Here is a 16,676-nt window from a genome sequence, read left to right as displayed (position 1 = left end):
TGATTTTATTTATTTGGGTCCTCTTTTTTGATGAGTCTGGTTAAAGGCTTGTCAATTCTGTTTATCTTTTCAAAGAATCAGCTCCTGGATATATTGATCGTTTGAATTGTTCTTTTATTGTCTATGTCATTTAATTCTGCTCTGATCTTGATCATTTCCTTCTTTCTACTCTCTCTGGGCTTTGTTTGTTTTGGTTCCTCCAGTTCTTGTAGATGTGAAGTTAGGTTGTTTATTTGAAGTGTTTCTATCTTCTTTAGGTAGGCCTGTATTGCTATGAACTTCCCTCTCAGGACTGCCTTCGTGTGTCCTATAGGTTTTGGACTGTTGTGTGTTCATTTTCATTTGTTTCCAGAAACTTTTTGATTTCTTCCTTGATCTCATCGTTAACCCATTCATTGTTTAATAGCATGTTATTCAGTCTACATCAATTTGCCTGGTTTTGAGTTTTTTCCTTGAGGTTGGTTTCTAGTTTCAAGCCACTGTGGTCCAAGAAGATGCTTGATATGATTTCAGTTTTCTTGAATTTGTTGAGGCTTATTTTGTGTCCTACCATGTGGTCTATCTTTGAAAATGTTCCATGTGCATTTGGAAAGAGTGTGTATTTTGCTTCTTTGAGATGAAAGGCTTTATATGTATCAGTTAAGTCCATTTCATCTAGGGCATTGTTCAGTGCCACAATATCTTTGTTGATATTTTGTTTGGAAGATCTGTCCATTTTTGACAGTGGGGTGTTAAAATCCCCTACTATAATTATGTTGCTGTCAGTATCTTTCTTGAAGACCTCCTAGATTTAAAATGAAAATAAGAAGAGAAAAGAAAAAGGTAAAATGAAGTAAGAGAAGGAAGAAGCAAAATATGAGATTTGAAATAAACTGTAATATAAAAAGTGACCTAATAGGTGCAAACTTCAAGGGCAAGAAATGAATGTTAAACAGCTATGCAGGAGAGAAAATAACACAAAGCATGAGGAAGACGGTGGAATTTGTCTCAGTAGAATCTAGTGTATACCACTGTTTTTTCTTTCTGGATCTGTCCCTAGTGATGTCAGATGGTGTCTTGGTCTGGCCCTAGGCAGCCTGTTCGAGACTACCAGCGATCCACAGTCTGTGGCTGTCTCCTTCCATTGTTAAGGTAGTCACTCTGTAATCAGCAGTCAGCCTTAAGCACCACAGGGTGCTGCAAGTAATTCCTGTGGGCGTGGCTATTGCTTCCCCTTTGGCTGATGCCACTTGGAGGGGACTGCTCTGCCTGAGAGAGATGGTTTCTGCAGTATGGGGAATGATTCAGCACCAGGGTCCTGGTAGCTGCTCCCTCAATTCTCTCCCTGGAGCCTCTTGCCCCAGACTCTCCTCAAGTGTCTGTAGTCCACTCTGCCCCCATTTTGTTGGAGCCCAGGGTAAGTGGCTGCAAACAAAATTTTATGTATTAGCCCTTTAAGAGGTGCTCTGTGTCTCCAGCTGTATCTCCCTGGCAGACAGAAACCCTGCCATTTTTTACAAGTGGCTGATATCTGGGTTCTTTTGCAGCTCTGTTGCTGTAGGCTGGGGATCCCAGCTTGGGGTTTAGACCTCATACTTCTCAGAGGGAACCACCAGCTGCTGAAATTTCCCTCCAATACTTAAGCTGCTACCCATGGGAGCCCAGCCAGCCCTCTCACGTCTCCTCCACACTCCCTACCAGTCACGTTGTCATGAAGTGGTTTCTTTTGCCTGTCCGTGGTCTTAAGGCCTCTCACCAGCTGTTGTTCGTTGGTTATTCAAGGTGATTTCTCTACAATTTAGTTGTAATTCCAGATTGATCCTGGCAAGATGTTAGTGTAGCTTCCACTTAACTCCTCCACCATCTTGGATCTCTGTCTCTACTTTCTTTTTTTCTTTTTCTTTTTTTTTTTTTAATTTTTATTGTTATTCAATTACAGTTGTATGCCTTTTCTCCCCATCCCTCCACCCCACCCCAGCTGAACCCACCTCCCTCCCCCACCTCCATCCTCCCCCTTGATTTTGTCCATGTGTCCTTTATAGTAGTTCCTGTAATCCCCTCTTCCCATTGTCCCCACCCCACTCCCCCCTGGCTATTGTTAGATTGTTCTTAACTTCAATGTCTCTGGTTATATTTTGTTTGTTTTTTTCTTCTATTGATTATGTTCCAGTTAAAGGTGAGATCATATGGTATTTGTCCCTCACCGCCTGGCTTATTTCACTTAGCATAATGCTCTCCAGTTCCATCCATGCTGTTGCAAAGGGAATAAGCTCCTTCTTTCTCTCTGCTGTGTAGAATTCCATTGTGTAAATATACCATAGTTTTTGGATCCATTCATTTGCTGATGGGCACTTAGGTTGCTTCCAGTACTTGGCTATTGTAAATTGTGCTGCTGTGAACATTGGGGGCCCTTTGTTAACTGTTTTGAGACTCAGGCCATCTAAATGCACCACTTTTTACTGCTTCTAGTCACTCCATTCATGTCACTTTTGTCATTTATTATAGGTTTGGGGATCTTAGTCTTTCCCTGTTTCCTTCCAGAATCTTCTGTGACCTCAATATACTGGATATTGTCCAGAGACACCTTATTCTTTGTTTCCCTTAACTTTAGTGGTCGACCCTCTACTGTACTTTATGGCTTTCTAGGCTCAAAGGCATACACTGGCTCTTCTCCTATCTTAAATTTTAATATCACTTCTGCCCTCTGTCACCACTGCTTACTACCTTTAGTAGTCTCAAGCTCACACTCTGCTCTTTGGTCCTCCTGGGGACCCTTTGCCCATTTTCTCATAGTTTCTCTTTCCCTAACCAGCCTGAGACCTCATGATAGGTCGGTCACCTTGAACTGGTTGTACCATCATCACTCCTCTCTTGCTTTTTCTTCCATTTCACCTGCTCAGCAAACCCTTCTAGCCTAGATAGGTTCTACAGTCAGTATCATCTCATCTTGAGAAGCACATGGCTGAACAGATGGATGCCACTATAGATTTATAGTTTTAAGTTAAAGGAGGACCTAAATAAATGGAGGGAGGTACTGTGTTTATGGATCAAAGACTGTTGATATAAGGGGGGACCGCCCACACCCCAGAATTATCTTGTGGAGGGTGGGCCACTCATAGTATAGGCTTCCCCCTCTAGGTGAGTGTTCTAGGAACCCATCTGTATCAGTGTACTAGCTGGCATTGTTGTGAGAGGCTGCATTCCATCTTCTTGGAGACTCTTTCAATACATTTGCCCATTTCATGATGGGTGATTTACAAGCGCACCTGCCCACACCTAGCTGAATGTTCAGCAGTTTTTGACCAAAAACAACATGACCCCTGTGCTCCACCCTCCCTATTCACCGGATCTCACCCTGAATAACATTTTTTTGTTTCCCTGGATGAACAAAGTCCTCAAAGGGAAACGTTTTGCCAGTGTGGAAGAGGTGAAACAAAACAACAACAGAAGCACTAAAAGGCATCAAAATCAAGCAGTTCAAAACTGTTTTGAGCAGTGGAAAAAAGTCTTGATAGGTGTAATGCATCAAATAGAGGGTACTTTGAGGTGACTGAAGTTTAAATGTTTGAAAATAAATACACAATTTTTTATAAACAAAATCTGGGTTTTGGGGGCCCCCCTCATATAGATTTCTGTATCTTAAAATCCCAGCAAGTTTTTATCTTCTTTCTTTTTCTTTTGTATGAATTTAAAAACTGATTTTAAAATTCACAAGGAATTGCAAAGGACCTAGAATAGCCGCAGAAATGTTGAAAAGGACGAACAGATTGGTAGGACTTAATGTTACCTAATTTCAACTCACTTTAACTGTAATAATCAACTCAATGTGAAGGTAGTCATGTAGATCAGTGGAGCAGAAGAGAGTCCAGAAATAGACCTACACATGTGTGTCAGTTATTTTTGCCGTAGAACTCAAAGTAACTAAATAGGGAAAGGATAGTTTTTACAACTGTGTATCCGATGCAAAACTAAGAGTATAAAAATTAACTCTAGAAGAAATGTAGGGGAAAATCTTTCTGACTTTGAGTTAGACAAAGATTTCTTAGTTTAGAGAATGGAAAGCAAGTATTGAATGAGAAGACACTCTGTTTGCAGAATATATCAGTAGTTGGGGATTTATATCTGGAATGTGTAAAGGACAGCACAATAAGAAGATACAGCCCAACAAAACAGATGGAGGAAAAGTTTTGAATAAACATTTTGCAGAATATTCAGTAAGCACATAAAGAGATGCTCCGCAACTTTAGGGAATGCAAGTTAAAACCACCATGAAATGTACTGTGACCACTACAATGGGCCAAATGAGGAGGCTAACGATGCCCAGTGTTGGGAGGTGTCAGCATCTGCATCTCTCAGACAGGTCTGGTGGGAAGGAAAGTGGTCACTTTGAAAACAGTCTGGCAGATCTTAAAAATATCAACGTATACCCACCATATCACCCAGCAGGCCCACTCTTGGGCATTTACTCATGAGAAATGAAATCATATGTTCAAACAAGAACCTTAGTGTCCTAGCAGCTTTATTTATTGTAGCCTCAAACAAACCAAGCCATCCATATGTCTGTAAGCTGGTGAGTAGATGAATAAACTGAAGCAATCATAGTGAAATGATGATGGCAGTGAAAAGAACAAACTACTCATCTTGAAATATGTATGACTATCAAAAGCATTATCTCAAGTGAAAAGTCAAACACAAAGGAAATATCTAGGATTAATTACCTTTATGTAAAACCCTGGAAAAGGCAGAACTATAGTGATAGATAGCAAATGTAGTGATAGTTGCCTGGGGCTGGGATGGGAAGAGATACAGGAGAACTATTTGGGGTGATGGGAATGTTACATTTTATATTTGTGGTGGTGGCCACACCAATGTATGCATTTGTCAGAACTCAGTGAGTTGTGTGCTTAAAATTAATGGACTTTCTTGTATGTAAAATAATTTCAGTAACACTGATTTACAAAATTATGTTCTCTGCCTTGAACCAGGCTATCAGTGTCAGCAGAATCCTTTTATTCTCCTTAATGTCTGTCTTAAAAAGTCATCAGTCTCTTTAGACCACTCCTCAATTGCACATTGCCTTCTGATGCAGACCTTTATCCCAAGATGGGGATACCTTCCTCAGCTTATCCCTGCACCCTGCCCTGTTTGCATTCTTCATCCCTGCTCATTTTTCCAGCCTGAGACTTGCCCATCTTGACATTCTGGAGCTACTGTCATTGACCGTACTTGGGGAGCTATTGTCATTGACTGTACTCTGCATACCTCATCCCATTGGCCCCTTTACTCTTCCTGTGTGGTGCCCCCTCTCTCACCTCTGGGCCCTCACTTTATAAATGCAATCCTGTCCTTCCCAGTTTTTCCTAGGTTCCTTCTCACTTAGAAATCTACCAGGGGCAGCTGGCCTCTCCTAATGTCCCCAACAGCTTAACCTCTGCACTGAATTTGGGCTGACACAGTGGGCCTTTGTTCAAGGCTGCTGATAACTCAGTTAACAGGTTTGACAAATGGCTTTCACCCTACCTGGGCCACTTGATACTGTCACTTGTCTTGTTGTTCTCACTCTGCCTTGCTCCCCAGACCAAAGTGTTCTGTTTGTCATGTGTCTCATCCTTTCCTTGACTTACATGTCAGCTGGCTTCTTCTGGTTGTGTATGCATCACCAGAGTCCATCTATACCTTGCTGCAGTCCTCATGCTTCCTTTCTGGCCCTTAAGGTTTTAACTACCACCTCTATGTTGATGACTCTCCAGTGTACTTCTCCCAGCGAGACCCCTTCCCTGAACTACAGGGTGCTTCCCACTGTCCACCAGGCATCTCCAGTTGGGCACTCCACCTGTACACCAAATTTGACATTGCTAACTTAGAAAGGTCATCTTTTCTAAATGGGTTTATCCTCCTTGTATTTTGTACCTCTGCTAGTGGCACTATTGTCCTTCCAATCACCCAGGGTAGAATTTGAGAGTGGTCTGGGAATCTTCCTGTCCCTGTAGCTAGTTTGACTTTTCCTTAGTCCCCCATTTCCTCCAGTCCCAACCACCTGTATTATCCCAGGAGCTGTGTATGGTCCCACTCTTTTGGTTCTCTGGCCTCATACCCATCTTCCCCATGTCTGACACTCAGGCTTGATTTCACATCTTCCTTGTTGACAGTCTTTTCGGAGTTCCCTTCATAGACAACAGGGATTTGGGTTTCATGGATTTGTTTTTGTCTTTTAAATAAGTTGGGAGGACCACTGTAGTGTTGCCAACTTTTAATTGTTCTAAATGAGAATACTAGAAAAAAATCATCTTTTCATAGAAAAGGACATTTCAACACTAAAAGAGGCATAATTTAGAAAATAACATTAGAGTGTACTTGGCATGTGTACAGTCTGCCTGCAGGTCTGGATGGTGGCCGAACCACTTACTGGTTGTCTCTTATGAGTGCCTAAGTAAGCTCCTCTGTCAAATGGGGACATTCAGAGCGTACCTCATGGCTGCTTTGTAAGGATTAAATGAAGTGATGCATTGCTGAGAGCGGTACCTGGCACATAGTGCTAAAAAAAATATTAAAATATTCCCCTGGGAGAGTAATGGAACCACAGGACTCTGCAGCTCCATCTGGATGTGGACATACCTGCAGGAGGGAGCCCAGGCCCACCTGCCTTTCCATCAGACCTGCTATAGGGCTCCTGGCCTGGATATTGTGATGAGAACCTCTTTTGGGTTAGTTTTAATACATCAAATACTTCAAATTTCTGTGAAGTACTTCATTATATCTGCATAGCTGTTTGCATCTGCAGAGCTATTATATTCAGCATTATTTGTGATTAATTGCATTTTAGTAGCTTTCTCATAGCTTCATTTAGGCAAATATATGTCAAATATTGATACCGCTGGTAACTTTTCAAGAATCTCAAAGGTGTGGCAGTCTGTGGTTACCTAATAGCTGTGGTACCTATTAAATGCTTTCCTCACTGTTGACTCTAGTAGAAAACACTGGGCCTCGGGGTGCGCTCAGTGATTCCCAGGTGGAAGAGCCCTTTGCACAGTTCCTTGGGTTGGTTTGGCAGGCAAGGCTGACCTGAGAACCACTGCCACTGAGGATGACATGAAAACCTTTCTCCCTCCTTGGCTGGGCTGAGGTCTTCTCACACAGGATCCTTTGAGGAGCCCTATTGGAGTCTGTCAGCACTTTTTCTACAACTATCTGAGCCTCCCTAAGTCAGGATGCCAGGAAGGTGCTGTATGCATTCCTGTGCAAATGTTGACCAAATCAGGTTTCTCCTTTCCTTCCCTGAAATTGCCAAGATTCAGAGTATTTATAATTATCACACTTTGCTGTTATCTGCATGAAAGTGAAGTGGATTGCGCTCTTTTCCTTTAGCAGTGTGTTTGTATTCATATGTGTTTAAATGAGCAGCCAAAACATAGTTTGGGAGCAGCTGCACCAATAGTCTCAGAATCATGATTTTGCATGGCATTTTCAATGAACACACGAACTCCTATAGGAACTGTGTGACCAAGTGGATTTTTGAGATCAAGCCAGATGTACTGCACAGAATCAGCATGGGGAAAGACTGCGAGTGACTGTGTTATTTATGCTTTGGGATTCTGTGCTTTCCTTATTGTTTTGGTACAACATTATATCAAGTAGTTAGTTTTAAGATGATAAGAAATTAGATAACCATGGCACTTGCAAAAATGTGCACGATGTACACTCAACATTTATGTGAAGTTTGGATGCATCTGGGAGAGGTCAGCAAGGAGCTTTTTTGTTCTTGTTTTTTCACTTTGGCAAAATTTATTTCAGGCTAATCAAAATGGTAGTACTGCAATTTCTTACAATATAGAAACTATTACCTACATGATTTTCAAAGGCAAAAATAAAATACCAACAAACTCTCACATAATTAGCAGTAAGAAAATTGGTATATAACTACAATACTATTCAAACAGATACAAATCTTTTTTTACACTTTGCATGTTTAATTTTAACTTTGCTTCATTCTTTCAAGTCCTTGAATTTCTAACATTGTTACATTTTCTAAGGTTCTTTATAAAACCCTGGCCAGGTGGCTCAGTTGGTTGGAATGTCATCCCATAATCCAAAAGATTGGGGGTTCAATCCTGGTCAGGGCACATACTTGGGTTGTGGGTTCAGTCATTGGTCAGGGTATGTACAGGAGGCAACTGATTCATGTTTCTGTCTTTCATCAATCTGTGTGTGTGTCTCTCCCTCTCTATCTCTCCTCTCTTTCTCTCTTGCCCCTTTCCTTTCTCTCTAAAATCAATAAAAAACATGTCCTTGGGTGAGAATTAATTTTTTAAAAGTTTAAAATTCTTTATAAAGAAAGTATTTTAGGTCACAAACCATATTGTCTACTGTATAGTAATGTGCCATAAAGTAGAACATAGTCCAACTAAATGCACCCATCTTCCCTACTATAACATGAGTTCTAGATAACTTTTATAATGTACTTTATAATTATTTTTATTAAATCAGATCTCTAACTCATTTATGCAGATTGGGGAAAAATGATCCATAATGAATTGTCATCACCTCTGAAGTTACCTCCTACATACCTCAGCTCTTACACGCAATCTGGTGAGCAGTGATGCAGTTTGTTCTTTCAGGAGCTTAATTCGTGCCTTCAGTTTCCTGAATATTCAAGGATTTCAAATTTCTACCAATATAAAGAAAAAAAGATTTTAGTGGCCAAAATTACATATTTTGTAGAGGAAAAATGCATAAGATGAGGATTATTTGAGAAATAAGTAGAACTTGATTATTTATATCTTCTCCCAGCTACAAGCCCTGTTTAGCCTGATATTAAATTATATGTGTGCACACACATCTGCAACATAGTTTAATCACGTCTTAAATATTGTTGTTCCCTGGGTGGGGGGCTGGTAGCCAGCTGTTATATCAAGAAACCAGTGTTCATCTAAAACATGTGGCAAACCTGATGCTCACGTTCTTTTCTTAAAGATGCAACATAGATGTCCCTGCTGGTCCCTGTTTCCAGAGTGACAGACATAGAACAGTGCAGATAGGTTCAGACTCCTGCCAGCACACATGTGCAAGGTTTAAAGGAGAAGAGAATTGAAGAAAAAAAATATATTTGAACAAGTCTCTTCTTAAAAGAGAGGAAAAGTATTTTGCAACACAAAAATACAACATCTATAGACTTGGAAAATGCTCCTTTTCTTTGGCTTAAAAAACAAAAAATGTTTTGAATTGGGTTTTGAGACCGCTTAGAATTGGAATAGTGTCTATGAAATAATAGACCATAATACAGTGGTTTGACCTCATCAAAATAAATGACTAATTACTTTAAAACAAAATTTCATGGGTCTTCATGTCTGTAGTCCAATATGTTAATGCATGATATAATGGAAATACAATAGCTGGATTTTTCTCTAAGTCTATAATAAAACCAGTAAGTCTGTTAAATGTATTTCCTCCTATGAGCCAACACATGCTTTAAAGACCTTTTTTTAATCCCCACCCGAGGTTTTGTTTATTGTAGAAAGAAGGGAAGGGAGAGAGAAACAGACATCGATGGGAGAGAGAGACATTGATGTGAGAGAGAAACATTGATTGGCTGCCTCCTGTGTGCGCCCTGCCTGGGAATCAAACCCTCAAACTTTTGGTATACGGGACAATGCTCCATCCGAGCAACCCAGCCAGGGAGAGCCAACACATGCTTCAGATGTGCAGACCTGGGCATTTACTGGGGAAGTGAGCTGTTCCCTTCGGATGAGGGACCTGCCATTTTATTACAGACATTTCATTTCCATCATGCAACAGTTAAGAATCTGTCAAAATTACCCTTTCTTGTGGTACATTTTTAAAAATTTGAATCAACATATCACCTGCAAGAGAATCTTGGATTTTTAATTGAATCCTTTGCCATTGTGGCATGGTGGGTGTAATTTGATTGAAATATAATACGATTACTACTTTGTACTATTTAAATGATTCACAGCTGTGAAGAGACTACAGAACTACAAGCAGTGAAATACTAGCAAATAGTAAAATTTGAATTTTAGTAGGGACCCTTCATTATTTTGCTTTTAGGAATATGGAAGAGTTTTGGGTTTGTTTGTTTTGTTTTGTTTTGTTTTGTTTTACCATTTTATTTATTTATTTTTAGACAGAGGGGAAGGGAGAGAGAAAGAAAGAGAGGGAGAGAAACATCAATGTGTGGTTGCCTCTCATGTGCCCCCCACTGGGGTTCTGGCTGCAACCCAGGCATGTGCCCTGACAGGGAATCGAGCTGGCAACCCTTTTGTTCATAGGCCTGCGCTCAATCCACTAAGCTACACCAGCCAGAGCACAGGCATTCTTATAATGCAGGTGTTTCTTAGCTCCTGTGTTTAATCCTTTTCAAGTCTTTGCATGATTACATATCAGGAAAACTGAATTGTGTTGGTATAGTAATGGACAGAGTGGCTGCCATGGCTGGACAGCTTTCTGGTTTTACTACTTGGGTCAAAGAGATCTCTTATGAATGTGAATCAACACACTGTGTCATCCATAGGGAAATGCTGCCTAGCCAAAAAATGTCACCTGAACTTAACAATGTTTTGCAGGATGTGATTAAAATTGTCAAACACACATTAAAGTACATGCCAAGTAAATTGTCAAACGCATTAAAGTGCCTTAGATAAGGGCATGTACTAAGGTCAGACATTCCCTTAATTCATGTCCGTCTGTGTAGCTCTGTGAGGAGATGGACACAGTGCACACACGTCCTCTCTTATACACAGAAATGGGATGGCTTTCTAAAGGCATTGGCCAGTTTCTGAGTTATGAGAGCCGTTTCACAGATTTCTTTTATTAGAAAAACAGTCACCACTGGCAGCACATGTCAGTGACACAGACTGGGTCACAAAATTTGCTTATTTGTGTGACATACTCAACATGCCCGACAAACTCAGTCTGTCACTTTGGGGACAACAACAACCATGTTCAAGTTGGCAGATAAAGTGGCTGCATTCAAAGCCAAACTGGAATTATGGGGGTGATGAGTAAACATGGGGATTTTTGACATGTTTCAAACATTAGCAGAGATTTTGAAAGAGACTGAGCCAAGGCCTTCTTTCTCCCAGCTGGTGCATGGTCACCTATCTCAGCTTTCAGAAGAGTTTGAGCGTTACTGCCCAACCACAAAAGAGCCCCAGACTGGGAAGGAATAGGTCTGCTCATCCAGTTGTGAATGAGCCAGGTGAATCGACTTTGTGCTTGAGATTGCAAATGATGGTGACCTCAAAAATATGTTTGAGAGAACTTCAAATGTCCATATGTTCTGGGTTAAAGTCAAGGCAGAATATTCTGCAATTGCCACACAAGCACTGAAAAATCTGCTTACATTTCCAATGTCCTCTCAATGTGAAGCACAGTTTTCTGCGGTGACAGCAACCAAAATGAGATTACAGAGTAGAGTGGGCATAAGCAACACACTTTGGTTGTCACTGTTTCCCATCACCCCCAGACGGACCATTTAGTTGCAGGAAAAGAAGCTCAGGGCTCCCACTGATTCTGTATTATGTTGAGTTGTATAATTATTTAATTATATATTACTTTGTAATAATAACAAATAAAGTGCATAATAAATGTAATGTGCTAGAATCATCCCAAAACCATTCCATGCCCCGGTCCGTGGGAAAATTCTTCCACAAAACTGGTCCCTGGTGCCAAAAAGGTTGACCGCTGCTCTAAAGAATCAGATTGTCTCTGTTAAGTGGTAGCTGGCACTGGCTACAGTGAAGACTGCTCATGGCAGTTCTCTTTGAGGGTATGTGTGATAGGGCGTCTGAGGACTCTCTTGGTGTTCCTATAGTGTGGGTCTGCCCTGTGCTCATGTAGGTTGGGGGCATTTCCACTGAGTTCTGGTGCCATGGATACATGGCTGTATTGAGCGCTTGTTCAGGAGGTTAGCCCTGGTGTCCCACTGCTGGGCTAGGGCAAAAGTCTGGCAGCTATCTGGGCAGGCCTGGAAGGATGGCCGACGAGGTGACTGCAGGCATGTGTGCCCTGGGCCCCTGCTCCAATCCAGTCCTAGGGCTCTGGAGGGGTTCAGAACTTAATACAAAGTAGAGGCTGTCAAGAGTGGCAGAAGGAACAGGGGATTTTCATGGGTGGCAGAGGTGGGTGCCTACTGGCTCAGAGATCCTGACAGAAGCAAGGTCTGTGGAGTCCAAGCCCCAGGTGGACCTGTCTTCATTAAGTGCCTTCCACACCATTCCTACTTGTCTCATGGGAGACAGCAGTACACATTTTTTCAGTAGGAAATAGGAAATTAGAGGAAAGATGATGGCTAAAAGTGAAAATCTATCACGTGAGAAGGTATTTTATGCACTCCAGCTCCAAATTTTAATTTTTTTTATAAAGCAAGTGACTAAGAAATATTGAAATTGCCACCACATACCATAATTAGATCATAAACATTTGCTTTTTAATTAAACAGAATTTACTGTCTGTCTTTGGAGATAGAAAGTACATGTTTTCAACTTTAATTTAGGCATGTTGCAATTTGACTTGTTTTTTCCTAACCTTAAACTTTTGAGCTAAAATAAAAACAAAATTCAAAAGTGCTCAAAGAGAAGAAAAATGGAGAAGAAACAGGACTTACATTAAAATATTTTGAAAACTATCTTGAAGCAGGAAACACTTCACTTATTTGGTGTAAGTGTTAGTTTTGTTTTTATGAATAGACAAGGACAGATTACTGTAACTCTCATATGTAGTTACTGCTGCAATAGGATGAGCCAGATGCTATTCTCTACTGTCTTTGGGAAGATTTAACAACATAAGGTGATGGTTCTTTGTGTGGATCAACAGGTCTCAATGTGTTTTTTTCCAGTTGAAAGTACAATAGGTAGATAAATACCTTTATGTATATGGGTGTGGTATGTGTATAGACAGATACATACAGAGAGTTGTTAGTTAAGGTAGTCAGGATTTTTAGGGTTTTTTCTTTTCCCATTTAATTGGTTCTGATGACACTCAGTTTCTAACAGGAATGTGTGGTTTCCCTTATACACACAATGGCAAGGTTTTTAAAGAAAACACAAGTTAAAAGTTGTTAAGAGTGTCAAAACTTTAGTAAATTGAATGTTTGTAAACATATCCATTTCCAAAATGTACCAGGTATCTTACTACTAAATGGAATTCTATGATCAATCGTTTTGACAAAACTTAGTACTATCTGAATTTTAGAAGTTGTTTCATATGCTCTTTCTTCCTAAGTTAAAGCCTCTTATGTGCATGAAGCCATTGCATGCTGTTACTCGGGTGTTCCTGGGGCAATTTGGGGTGGGGCCACTATGTAATCACCACCAAGTTCTGCCCTGAGTATAAGGAATACTGGAGTTCACCCTGAGTCAAGTTTGGAAGGCTATATTAGTAATGAAGTGGGGAGGGTGAGAGATAGATGGGTATGAGGAAGGAGTCCAGGCCATGGGGAAATTTTAAAGGATATAAGGTTTACAGTGGTCTTAATCCACTTACTCAGAAGGATTTGGGAGCTCTTTAATTATCGGATCTGTTCACTTCAAGGATCTTTTAGCCTATAGTGTTTTGGGGGGCGATAATGAAGACAAGGATATCTGCAGGAGCAAAAGCAACACACTGTCATTTTTACTTGAAGTGGGTGGGATAGTGAGTGGCTGCCCATTTATTATCTATGGTGTCCTGGTGTCAATGTGTGCACCCCTGGGAGAGGCAGCTTGCATCACCCCAGTAGCTCCCCATCCCTGAAGGAAAGCCTGTTCATGTTTTGGCCTTTCTATGTCCATCACATTCAGTTCTTAACATGTTAATTGTCATATTTTGTTCTGTATATAAAATTCTTCTAAAATGACCAGCCTTTCCAGTATTGTATACAGCATAATTACGGAATCCTAGGCTTTTAGAGTGCCACCAAATATGTGAGGCCAGCTAGCCCTCAGCTGCAGTTAGAGAGCCTCAGGCATACCTGTGCCTGTCCCTGTGCTATGCACTTGTTGAGGGGTAAATGCTGTGTTCTGCTGAGTGTAGGACACTCAGAGTTTCGATCCTGGCTCCCCATTCTTGGGACTGCTAGCAGCTGACCCTCCTACCTGCCCTACTGTGGGACTGTTAAATGCCCTGAAGGTGGGGAGTGATTAGAGCTTCCATGCCTTTCAGACTGGCTGGAATGCACTGTTCCAAGGACTTCCTCACCGAGGAGCAGGTGTGTGTCAGAGATTTTTCATTTTTACGTGGGGGGAGCTAGGTTTGTGGGAATGGGTTTCTGATCTAGATCCACAGACATTTCAGTGGTTCTCTGCAGTCCATTATGTGGGGTTTACCTTCCTAGGAGAGTAGAACAACTGCTCAAACATGTGAAACATTGTTTCAAGAAGAAACTATTGCTTTTCCTAAAGAAAATTGTGCTCTTGTGCATATGAAAATTTGCATGATGATAACTTAAAAATGTAAATATCTATTTTACCAGAGGTTTCTTCCATTCCATTTGATTAGGCTGAGCTTTTCTAGTTTTCTTTTGTAGGTGGTGTCTCAAAACAACACAAATTTATTATCTTGCAGTTCTAGAAGTCACAAATCCAAAATGGGTCTCACTGAACTAAATTCAAGGTGTCAGCAGGGCCACATTCCTTCTGGAGGCTCAGGGAGAATATTTCCTACCTTTTCTGTCTTCTAGAGGCCACCACACACTGTGGCTCTTTTTCCACTGTCAAAGTGAGTAATGGCTGGTGAGTCTTCCTCACACTTCATCTCTGAAACCAGCTTTTCTGCTTCCCTTTCCACATTAGAGGACGCCGAAATGTCCCATCTGGGCCCATCTGAATAATTCAGGGTAACAGGCTTGGCCTGAGGTCAGCTGAATGCCACGGAACAGACCACATTCACACGGGCAATGGGCAGGAGTGCAGAGCTCTGGGGGCACAAAGCTGTTAGATCTTTTTGCTTCTTTTTTAACTTTATGCTTTTCATGACTAACTAGAAAATAAAGACATCATTTTGGCTATCATTCAAAATTTTTTGTTATTGCTGGAAACAACGTTAGTACCTGATTCATCTTTGTTTCTAAGAACACAAGGGCATAGCTATGATTATATCTCTGTTTACTTATATTTTCCTGGTATCAACTATTCTGGGACAATAAAATACTCCTGTACTTTATTTCATGTGTATTTCATCAGGCATGTCCCTCAGCAGGAAAAGAGATCGGTTTCCTCCCTTGTCTTTCTGAAGTGGATTTGGGTACTTGAAGAAAGGACACATCTGTGGCCCGTGGCTTCTCCATGGCTGTGTGCTGGCTGTTACAGGGCTCAGGGTCTCAGGCTTGGAACAGATCACAAGCAGGTCACAGACTTGGGCACAGAAGTAACAAAAGGCTGTCTGATGCTTCTTAACCTAACCAGGCTGTATTTTAACAACTGAAAGGGAGATCCAGGGCTTGAACCTCAGAGCACCAGATTCTTGGGCTCAAAAACTCACAGATGGGTAATAATTGGGCTCTCAGAAAGAAGCACTACCTGGAGTTTCTGGGCCCTGTGTTTGGAATTAACATTTTGACATATGTGCTTGTTTTCTTAGGTCCGGGCCCACCAACTGGTCTTGCCGCCATGTGATGTGGTGATCAAGGCTGTGGCTGACTACGTCCGCAACATCCAGGACACCTCGGACTTGGATGCCATAGCTAAAGATGTTTTCCAGCATTCTCAGGTAGAAATGCAGGTGCCCGGGTAGCACTTGGACAGTGGTGTGCGCCAGGTTTGGAAGGGGCTTGAGAGGCACTTGCCAGCTGGCCATGGCCAGGAGGGCTAGCACCTCACCTAGCTCCTCCAAGCCTCCCCTCTGGCCTGAACAGAGGAGGAATTGAGGGAGGTGAGTGGTAAGGTCTTTGTTGTTCTGGGAGTTTTTATCATGACTTGATAGGATTTCTACTAAGAAGACAGACATATCAAGTGGGTCAAGTGGAATTGTGAATCTCTGACTTGTCCTTCCTTCAGGTGAAGGTCAGGGGTTTCTTCTTCCTTTTGTGGAAAGTAAGGGATTTGAGGGGCCAGGATTAGTAAAAGAGGTGAAGTTTATGTGACTTCTCTCTGTTCTCTGAAGAGTTAAAATAGCTGCCTTGCTTGCTAGACATGGAAAGTAAAACCTCTTCTGGCAGTACCAGGAACCTGGCCAAGGAGAAGTTGGAGAAGTTGAGGGCTAAATCCTAGAACTAAAGTCCCTGATTGCTGCTTCAGATTCTGTGTTAACTGCCGTGCTGTCTTGATTATGCTTGAAGATTTTAATATCATTCTAAACTCTTATCAAGCTTGGAAGTCTACGGATTGTTTATATATATACTGAATTATAAAAATATGTTGAAATACATAACCAGTGACATGCTAATTTACAAAGGTTTTCCTATGTTTATTTCAGTCGAGAACAGATGACAAAGTTATTCGATTTAAGAGAGCAATTGGATATTATTCAGCAACTAGTAAGCCTGTGGCATTTCACCCACAACACTATTTAGGTAAGTAAGTCAAGGCCTCAGTGATGCATGGTGACCATGCAGTAACCAAGGAGATTAAATATTTACCTGATAACCTTGTAGGCTTCTTCTTCCAGAGGAGATTTCTTCAGTTATACAAATAAGTATAGCAGAACCTCCTGGGCAGACTCATTAGTAATCCCTGAAAATACTGAGGAGCAGAAGAAAACGTAAGACA

General features: G+C 41.2%; 1 protein-coding gene across 1 annotated transcript in view; it reads left to right on the top strand.

The window, feature by feature from the left end:
* Positions 1–16,676, top strand: part of FAM120A (family with sequence similarity 120 member A) — a 117,915-nt gene that overhangs the window by 29,984 nt on the left and 71,255 nt on the right. Inside the window, exons 4-5 of the mRNA XM_053925320.1 lie at positions 15,550–15,678; positions 16,384–16,480. Of these exons, the coding sequence (XP_053781295.1) occupies positions 15,550–15,678; positions 16,384–16,480 (226 nt within the window). The remainder of the gene's footprint in view (positions 1–15,549; positions 15,679–16,383; positions 16,481–16,676) is intronic.

This window comes from Desmodus rotundus, chromosome 1, assembly GCF_022682495.2.
Source record: "Desmodus rotundus isolate HL8 chromosome 1, HLdesRot8A.1, whole genome shotgun sequence".
NCBI classification, from domain to species: Eukaryota; Metazoa; Chordata; class Mammalia; order Chiroptera; family Phyllostomidae; genus Desmodus; species Desmodus rotundus.
Note: the sequence above shows the minus strand (reverse complement) of the source record. Positions and strands in the feature narration are given on the sequence as shown.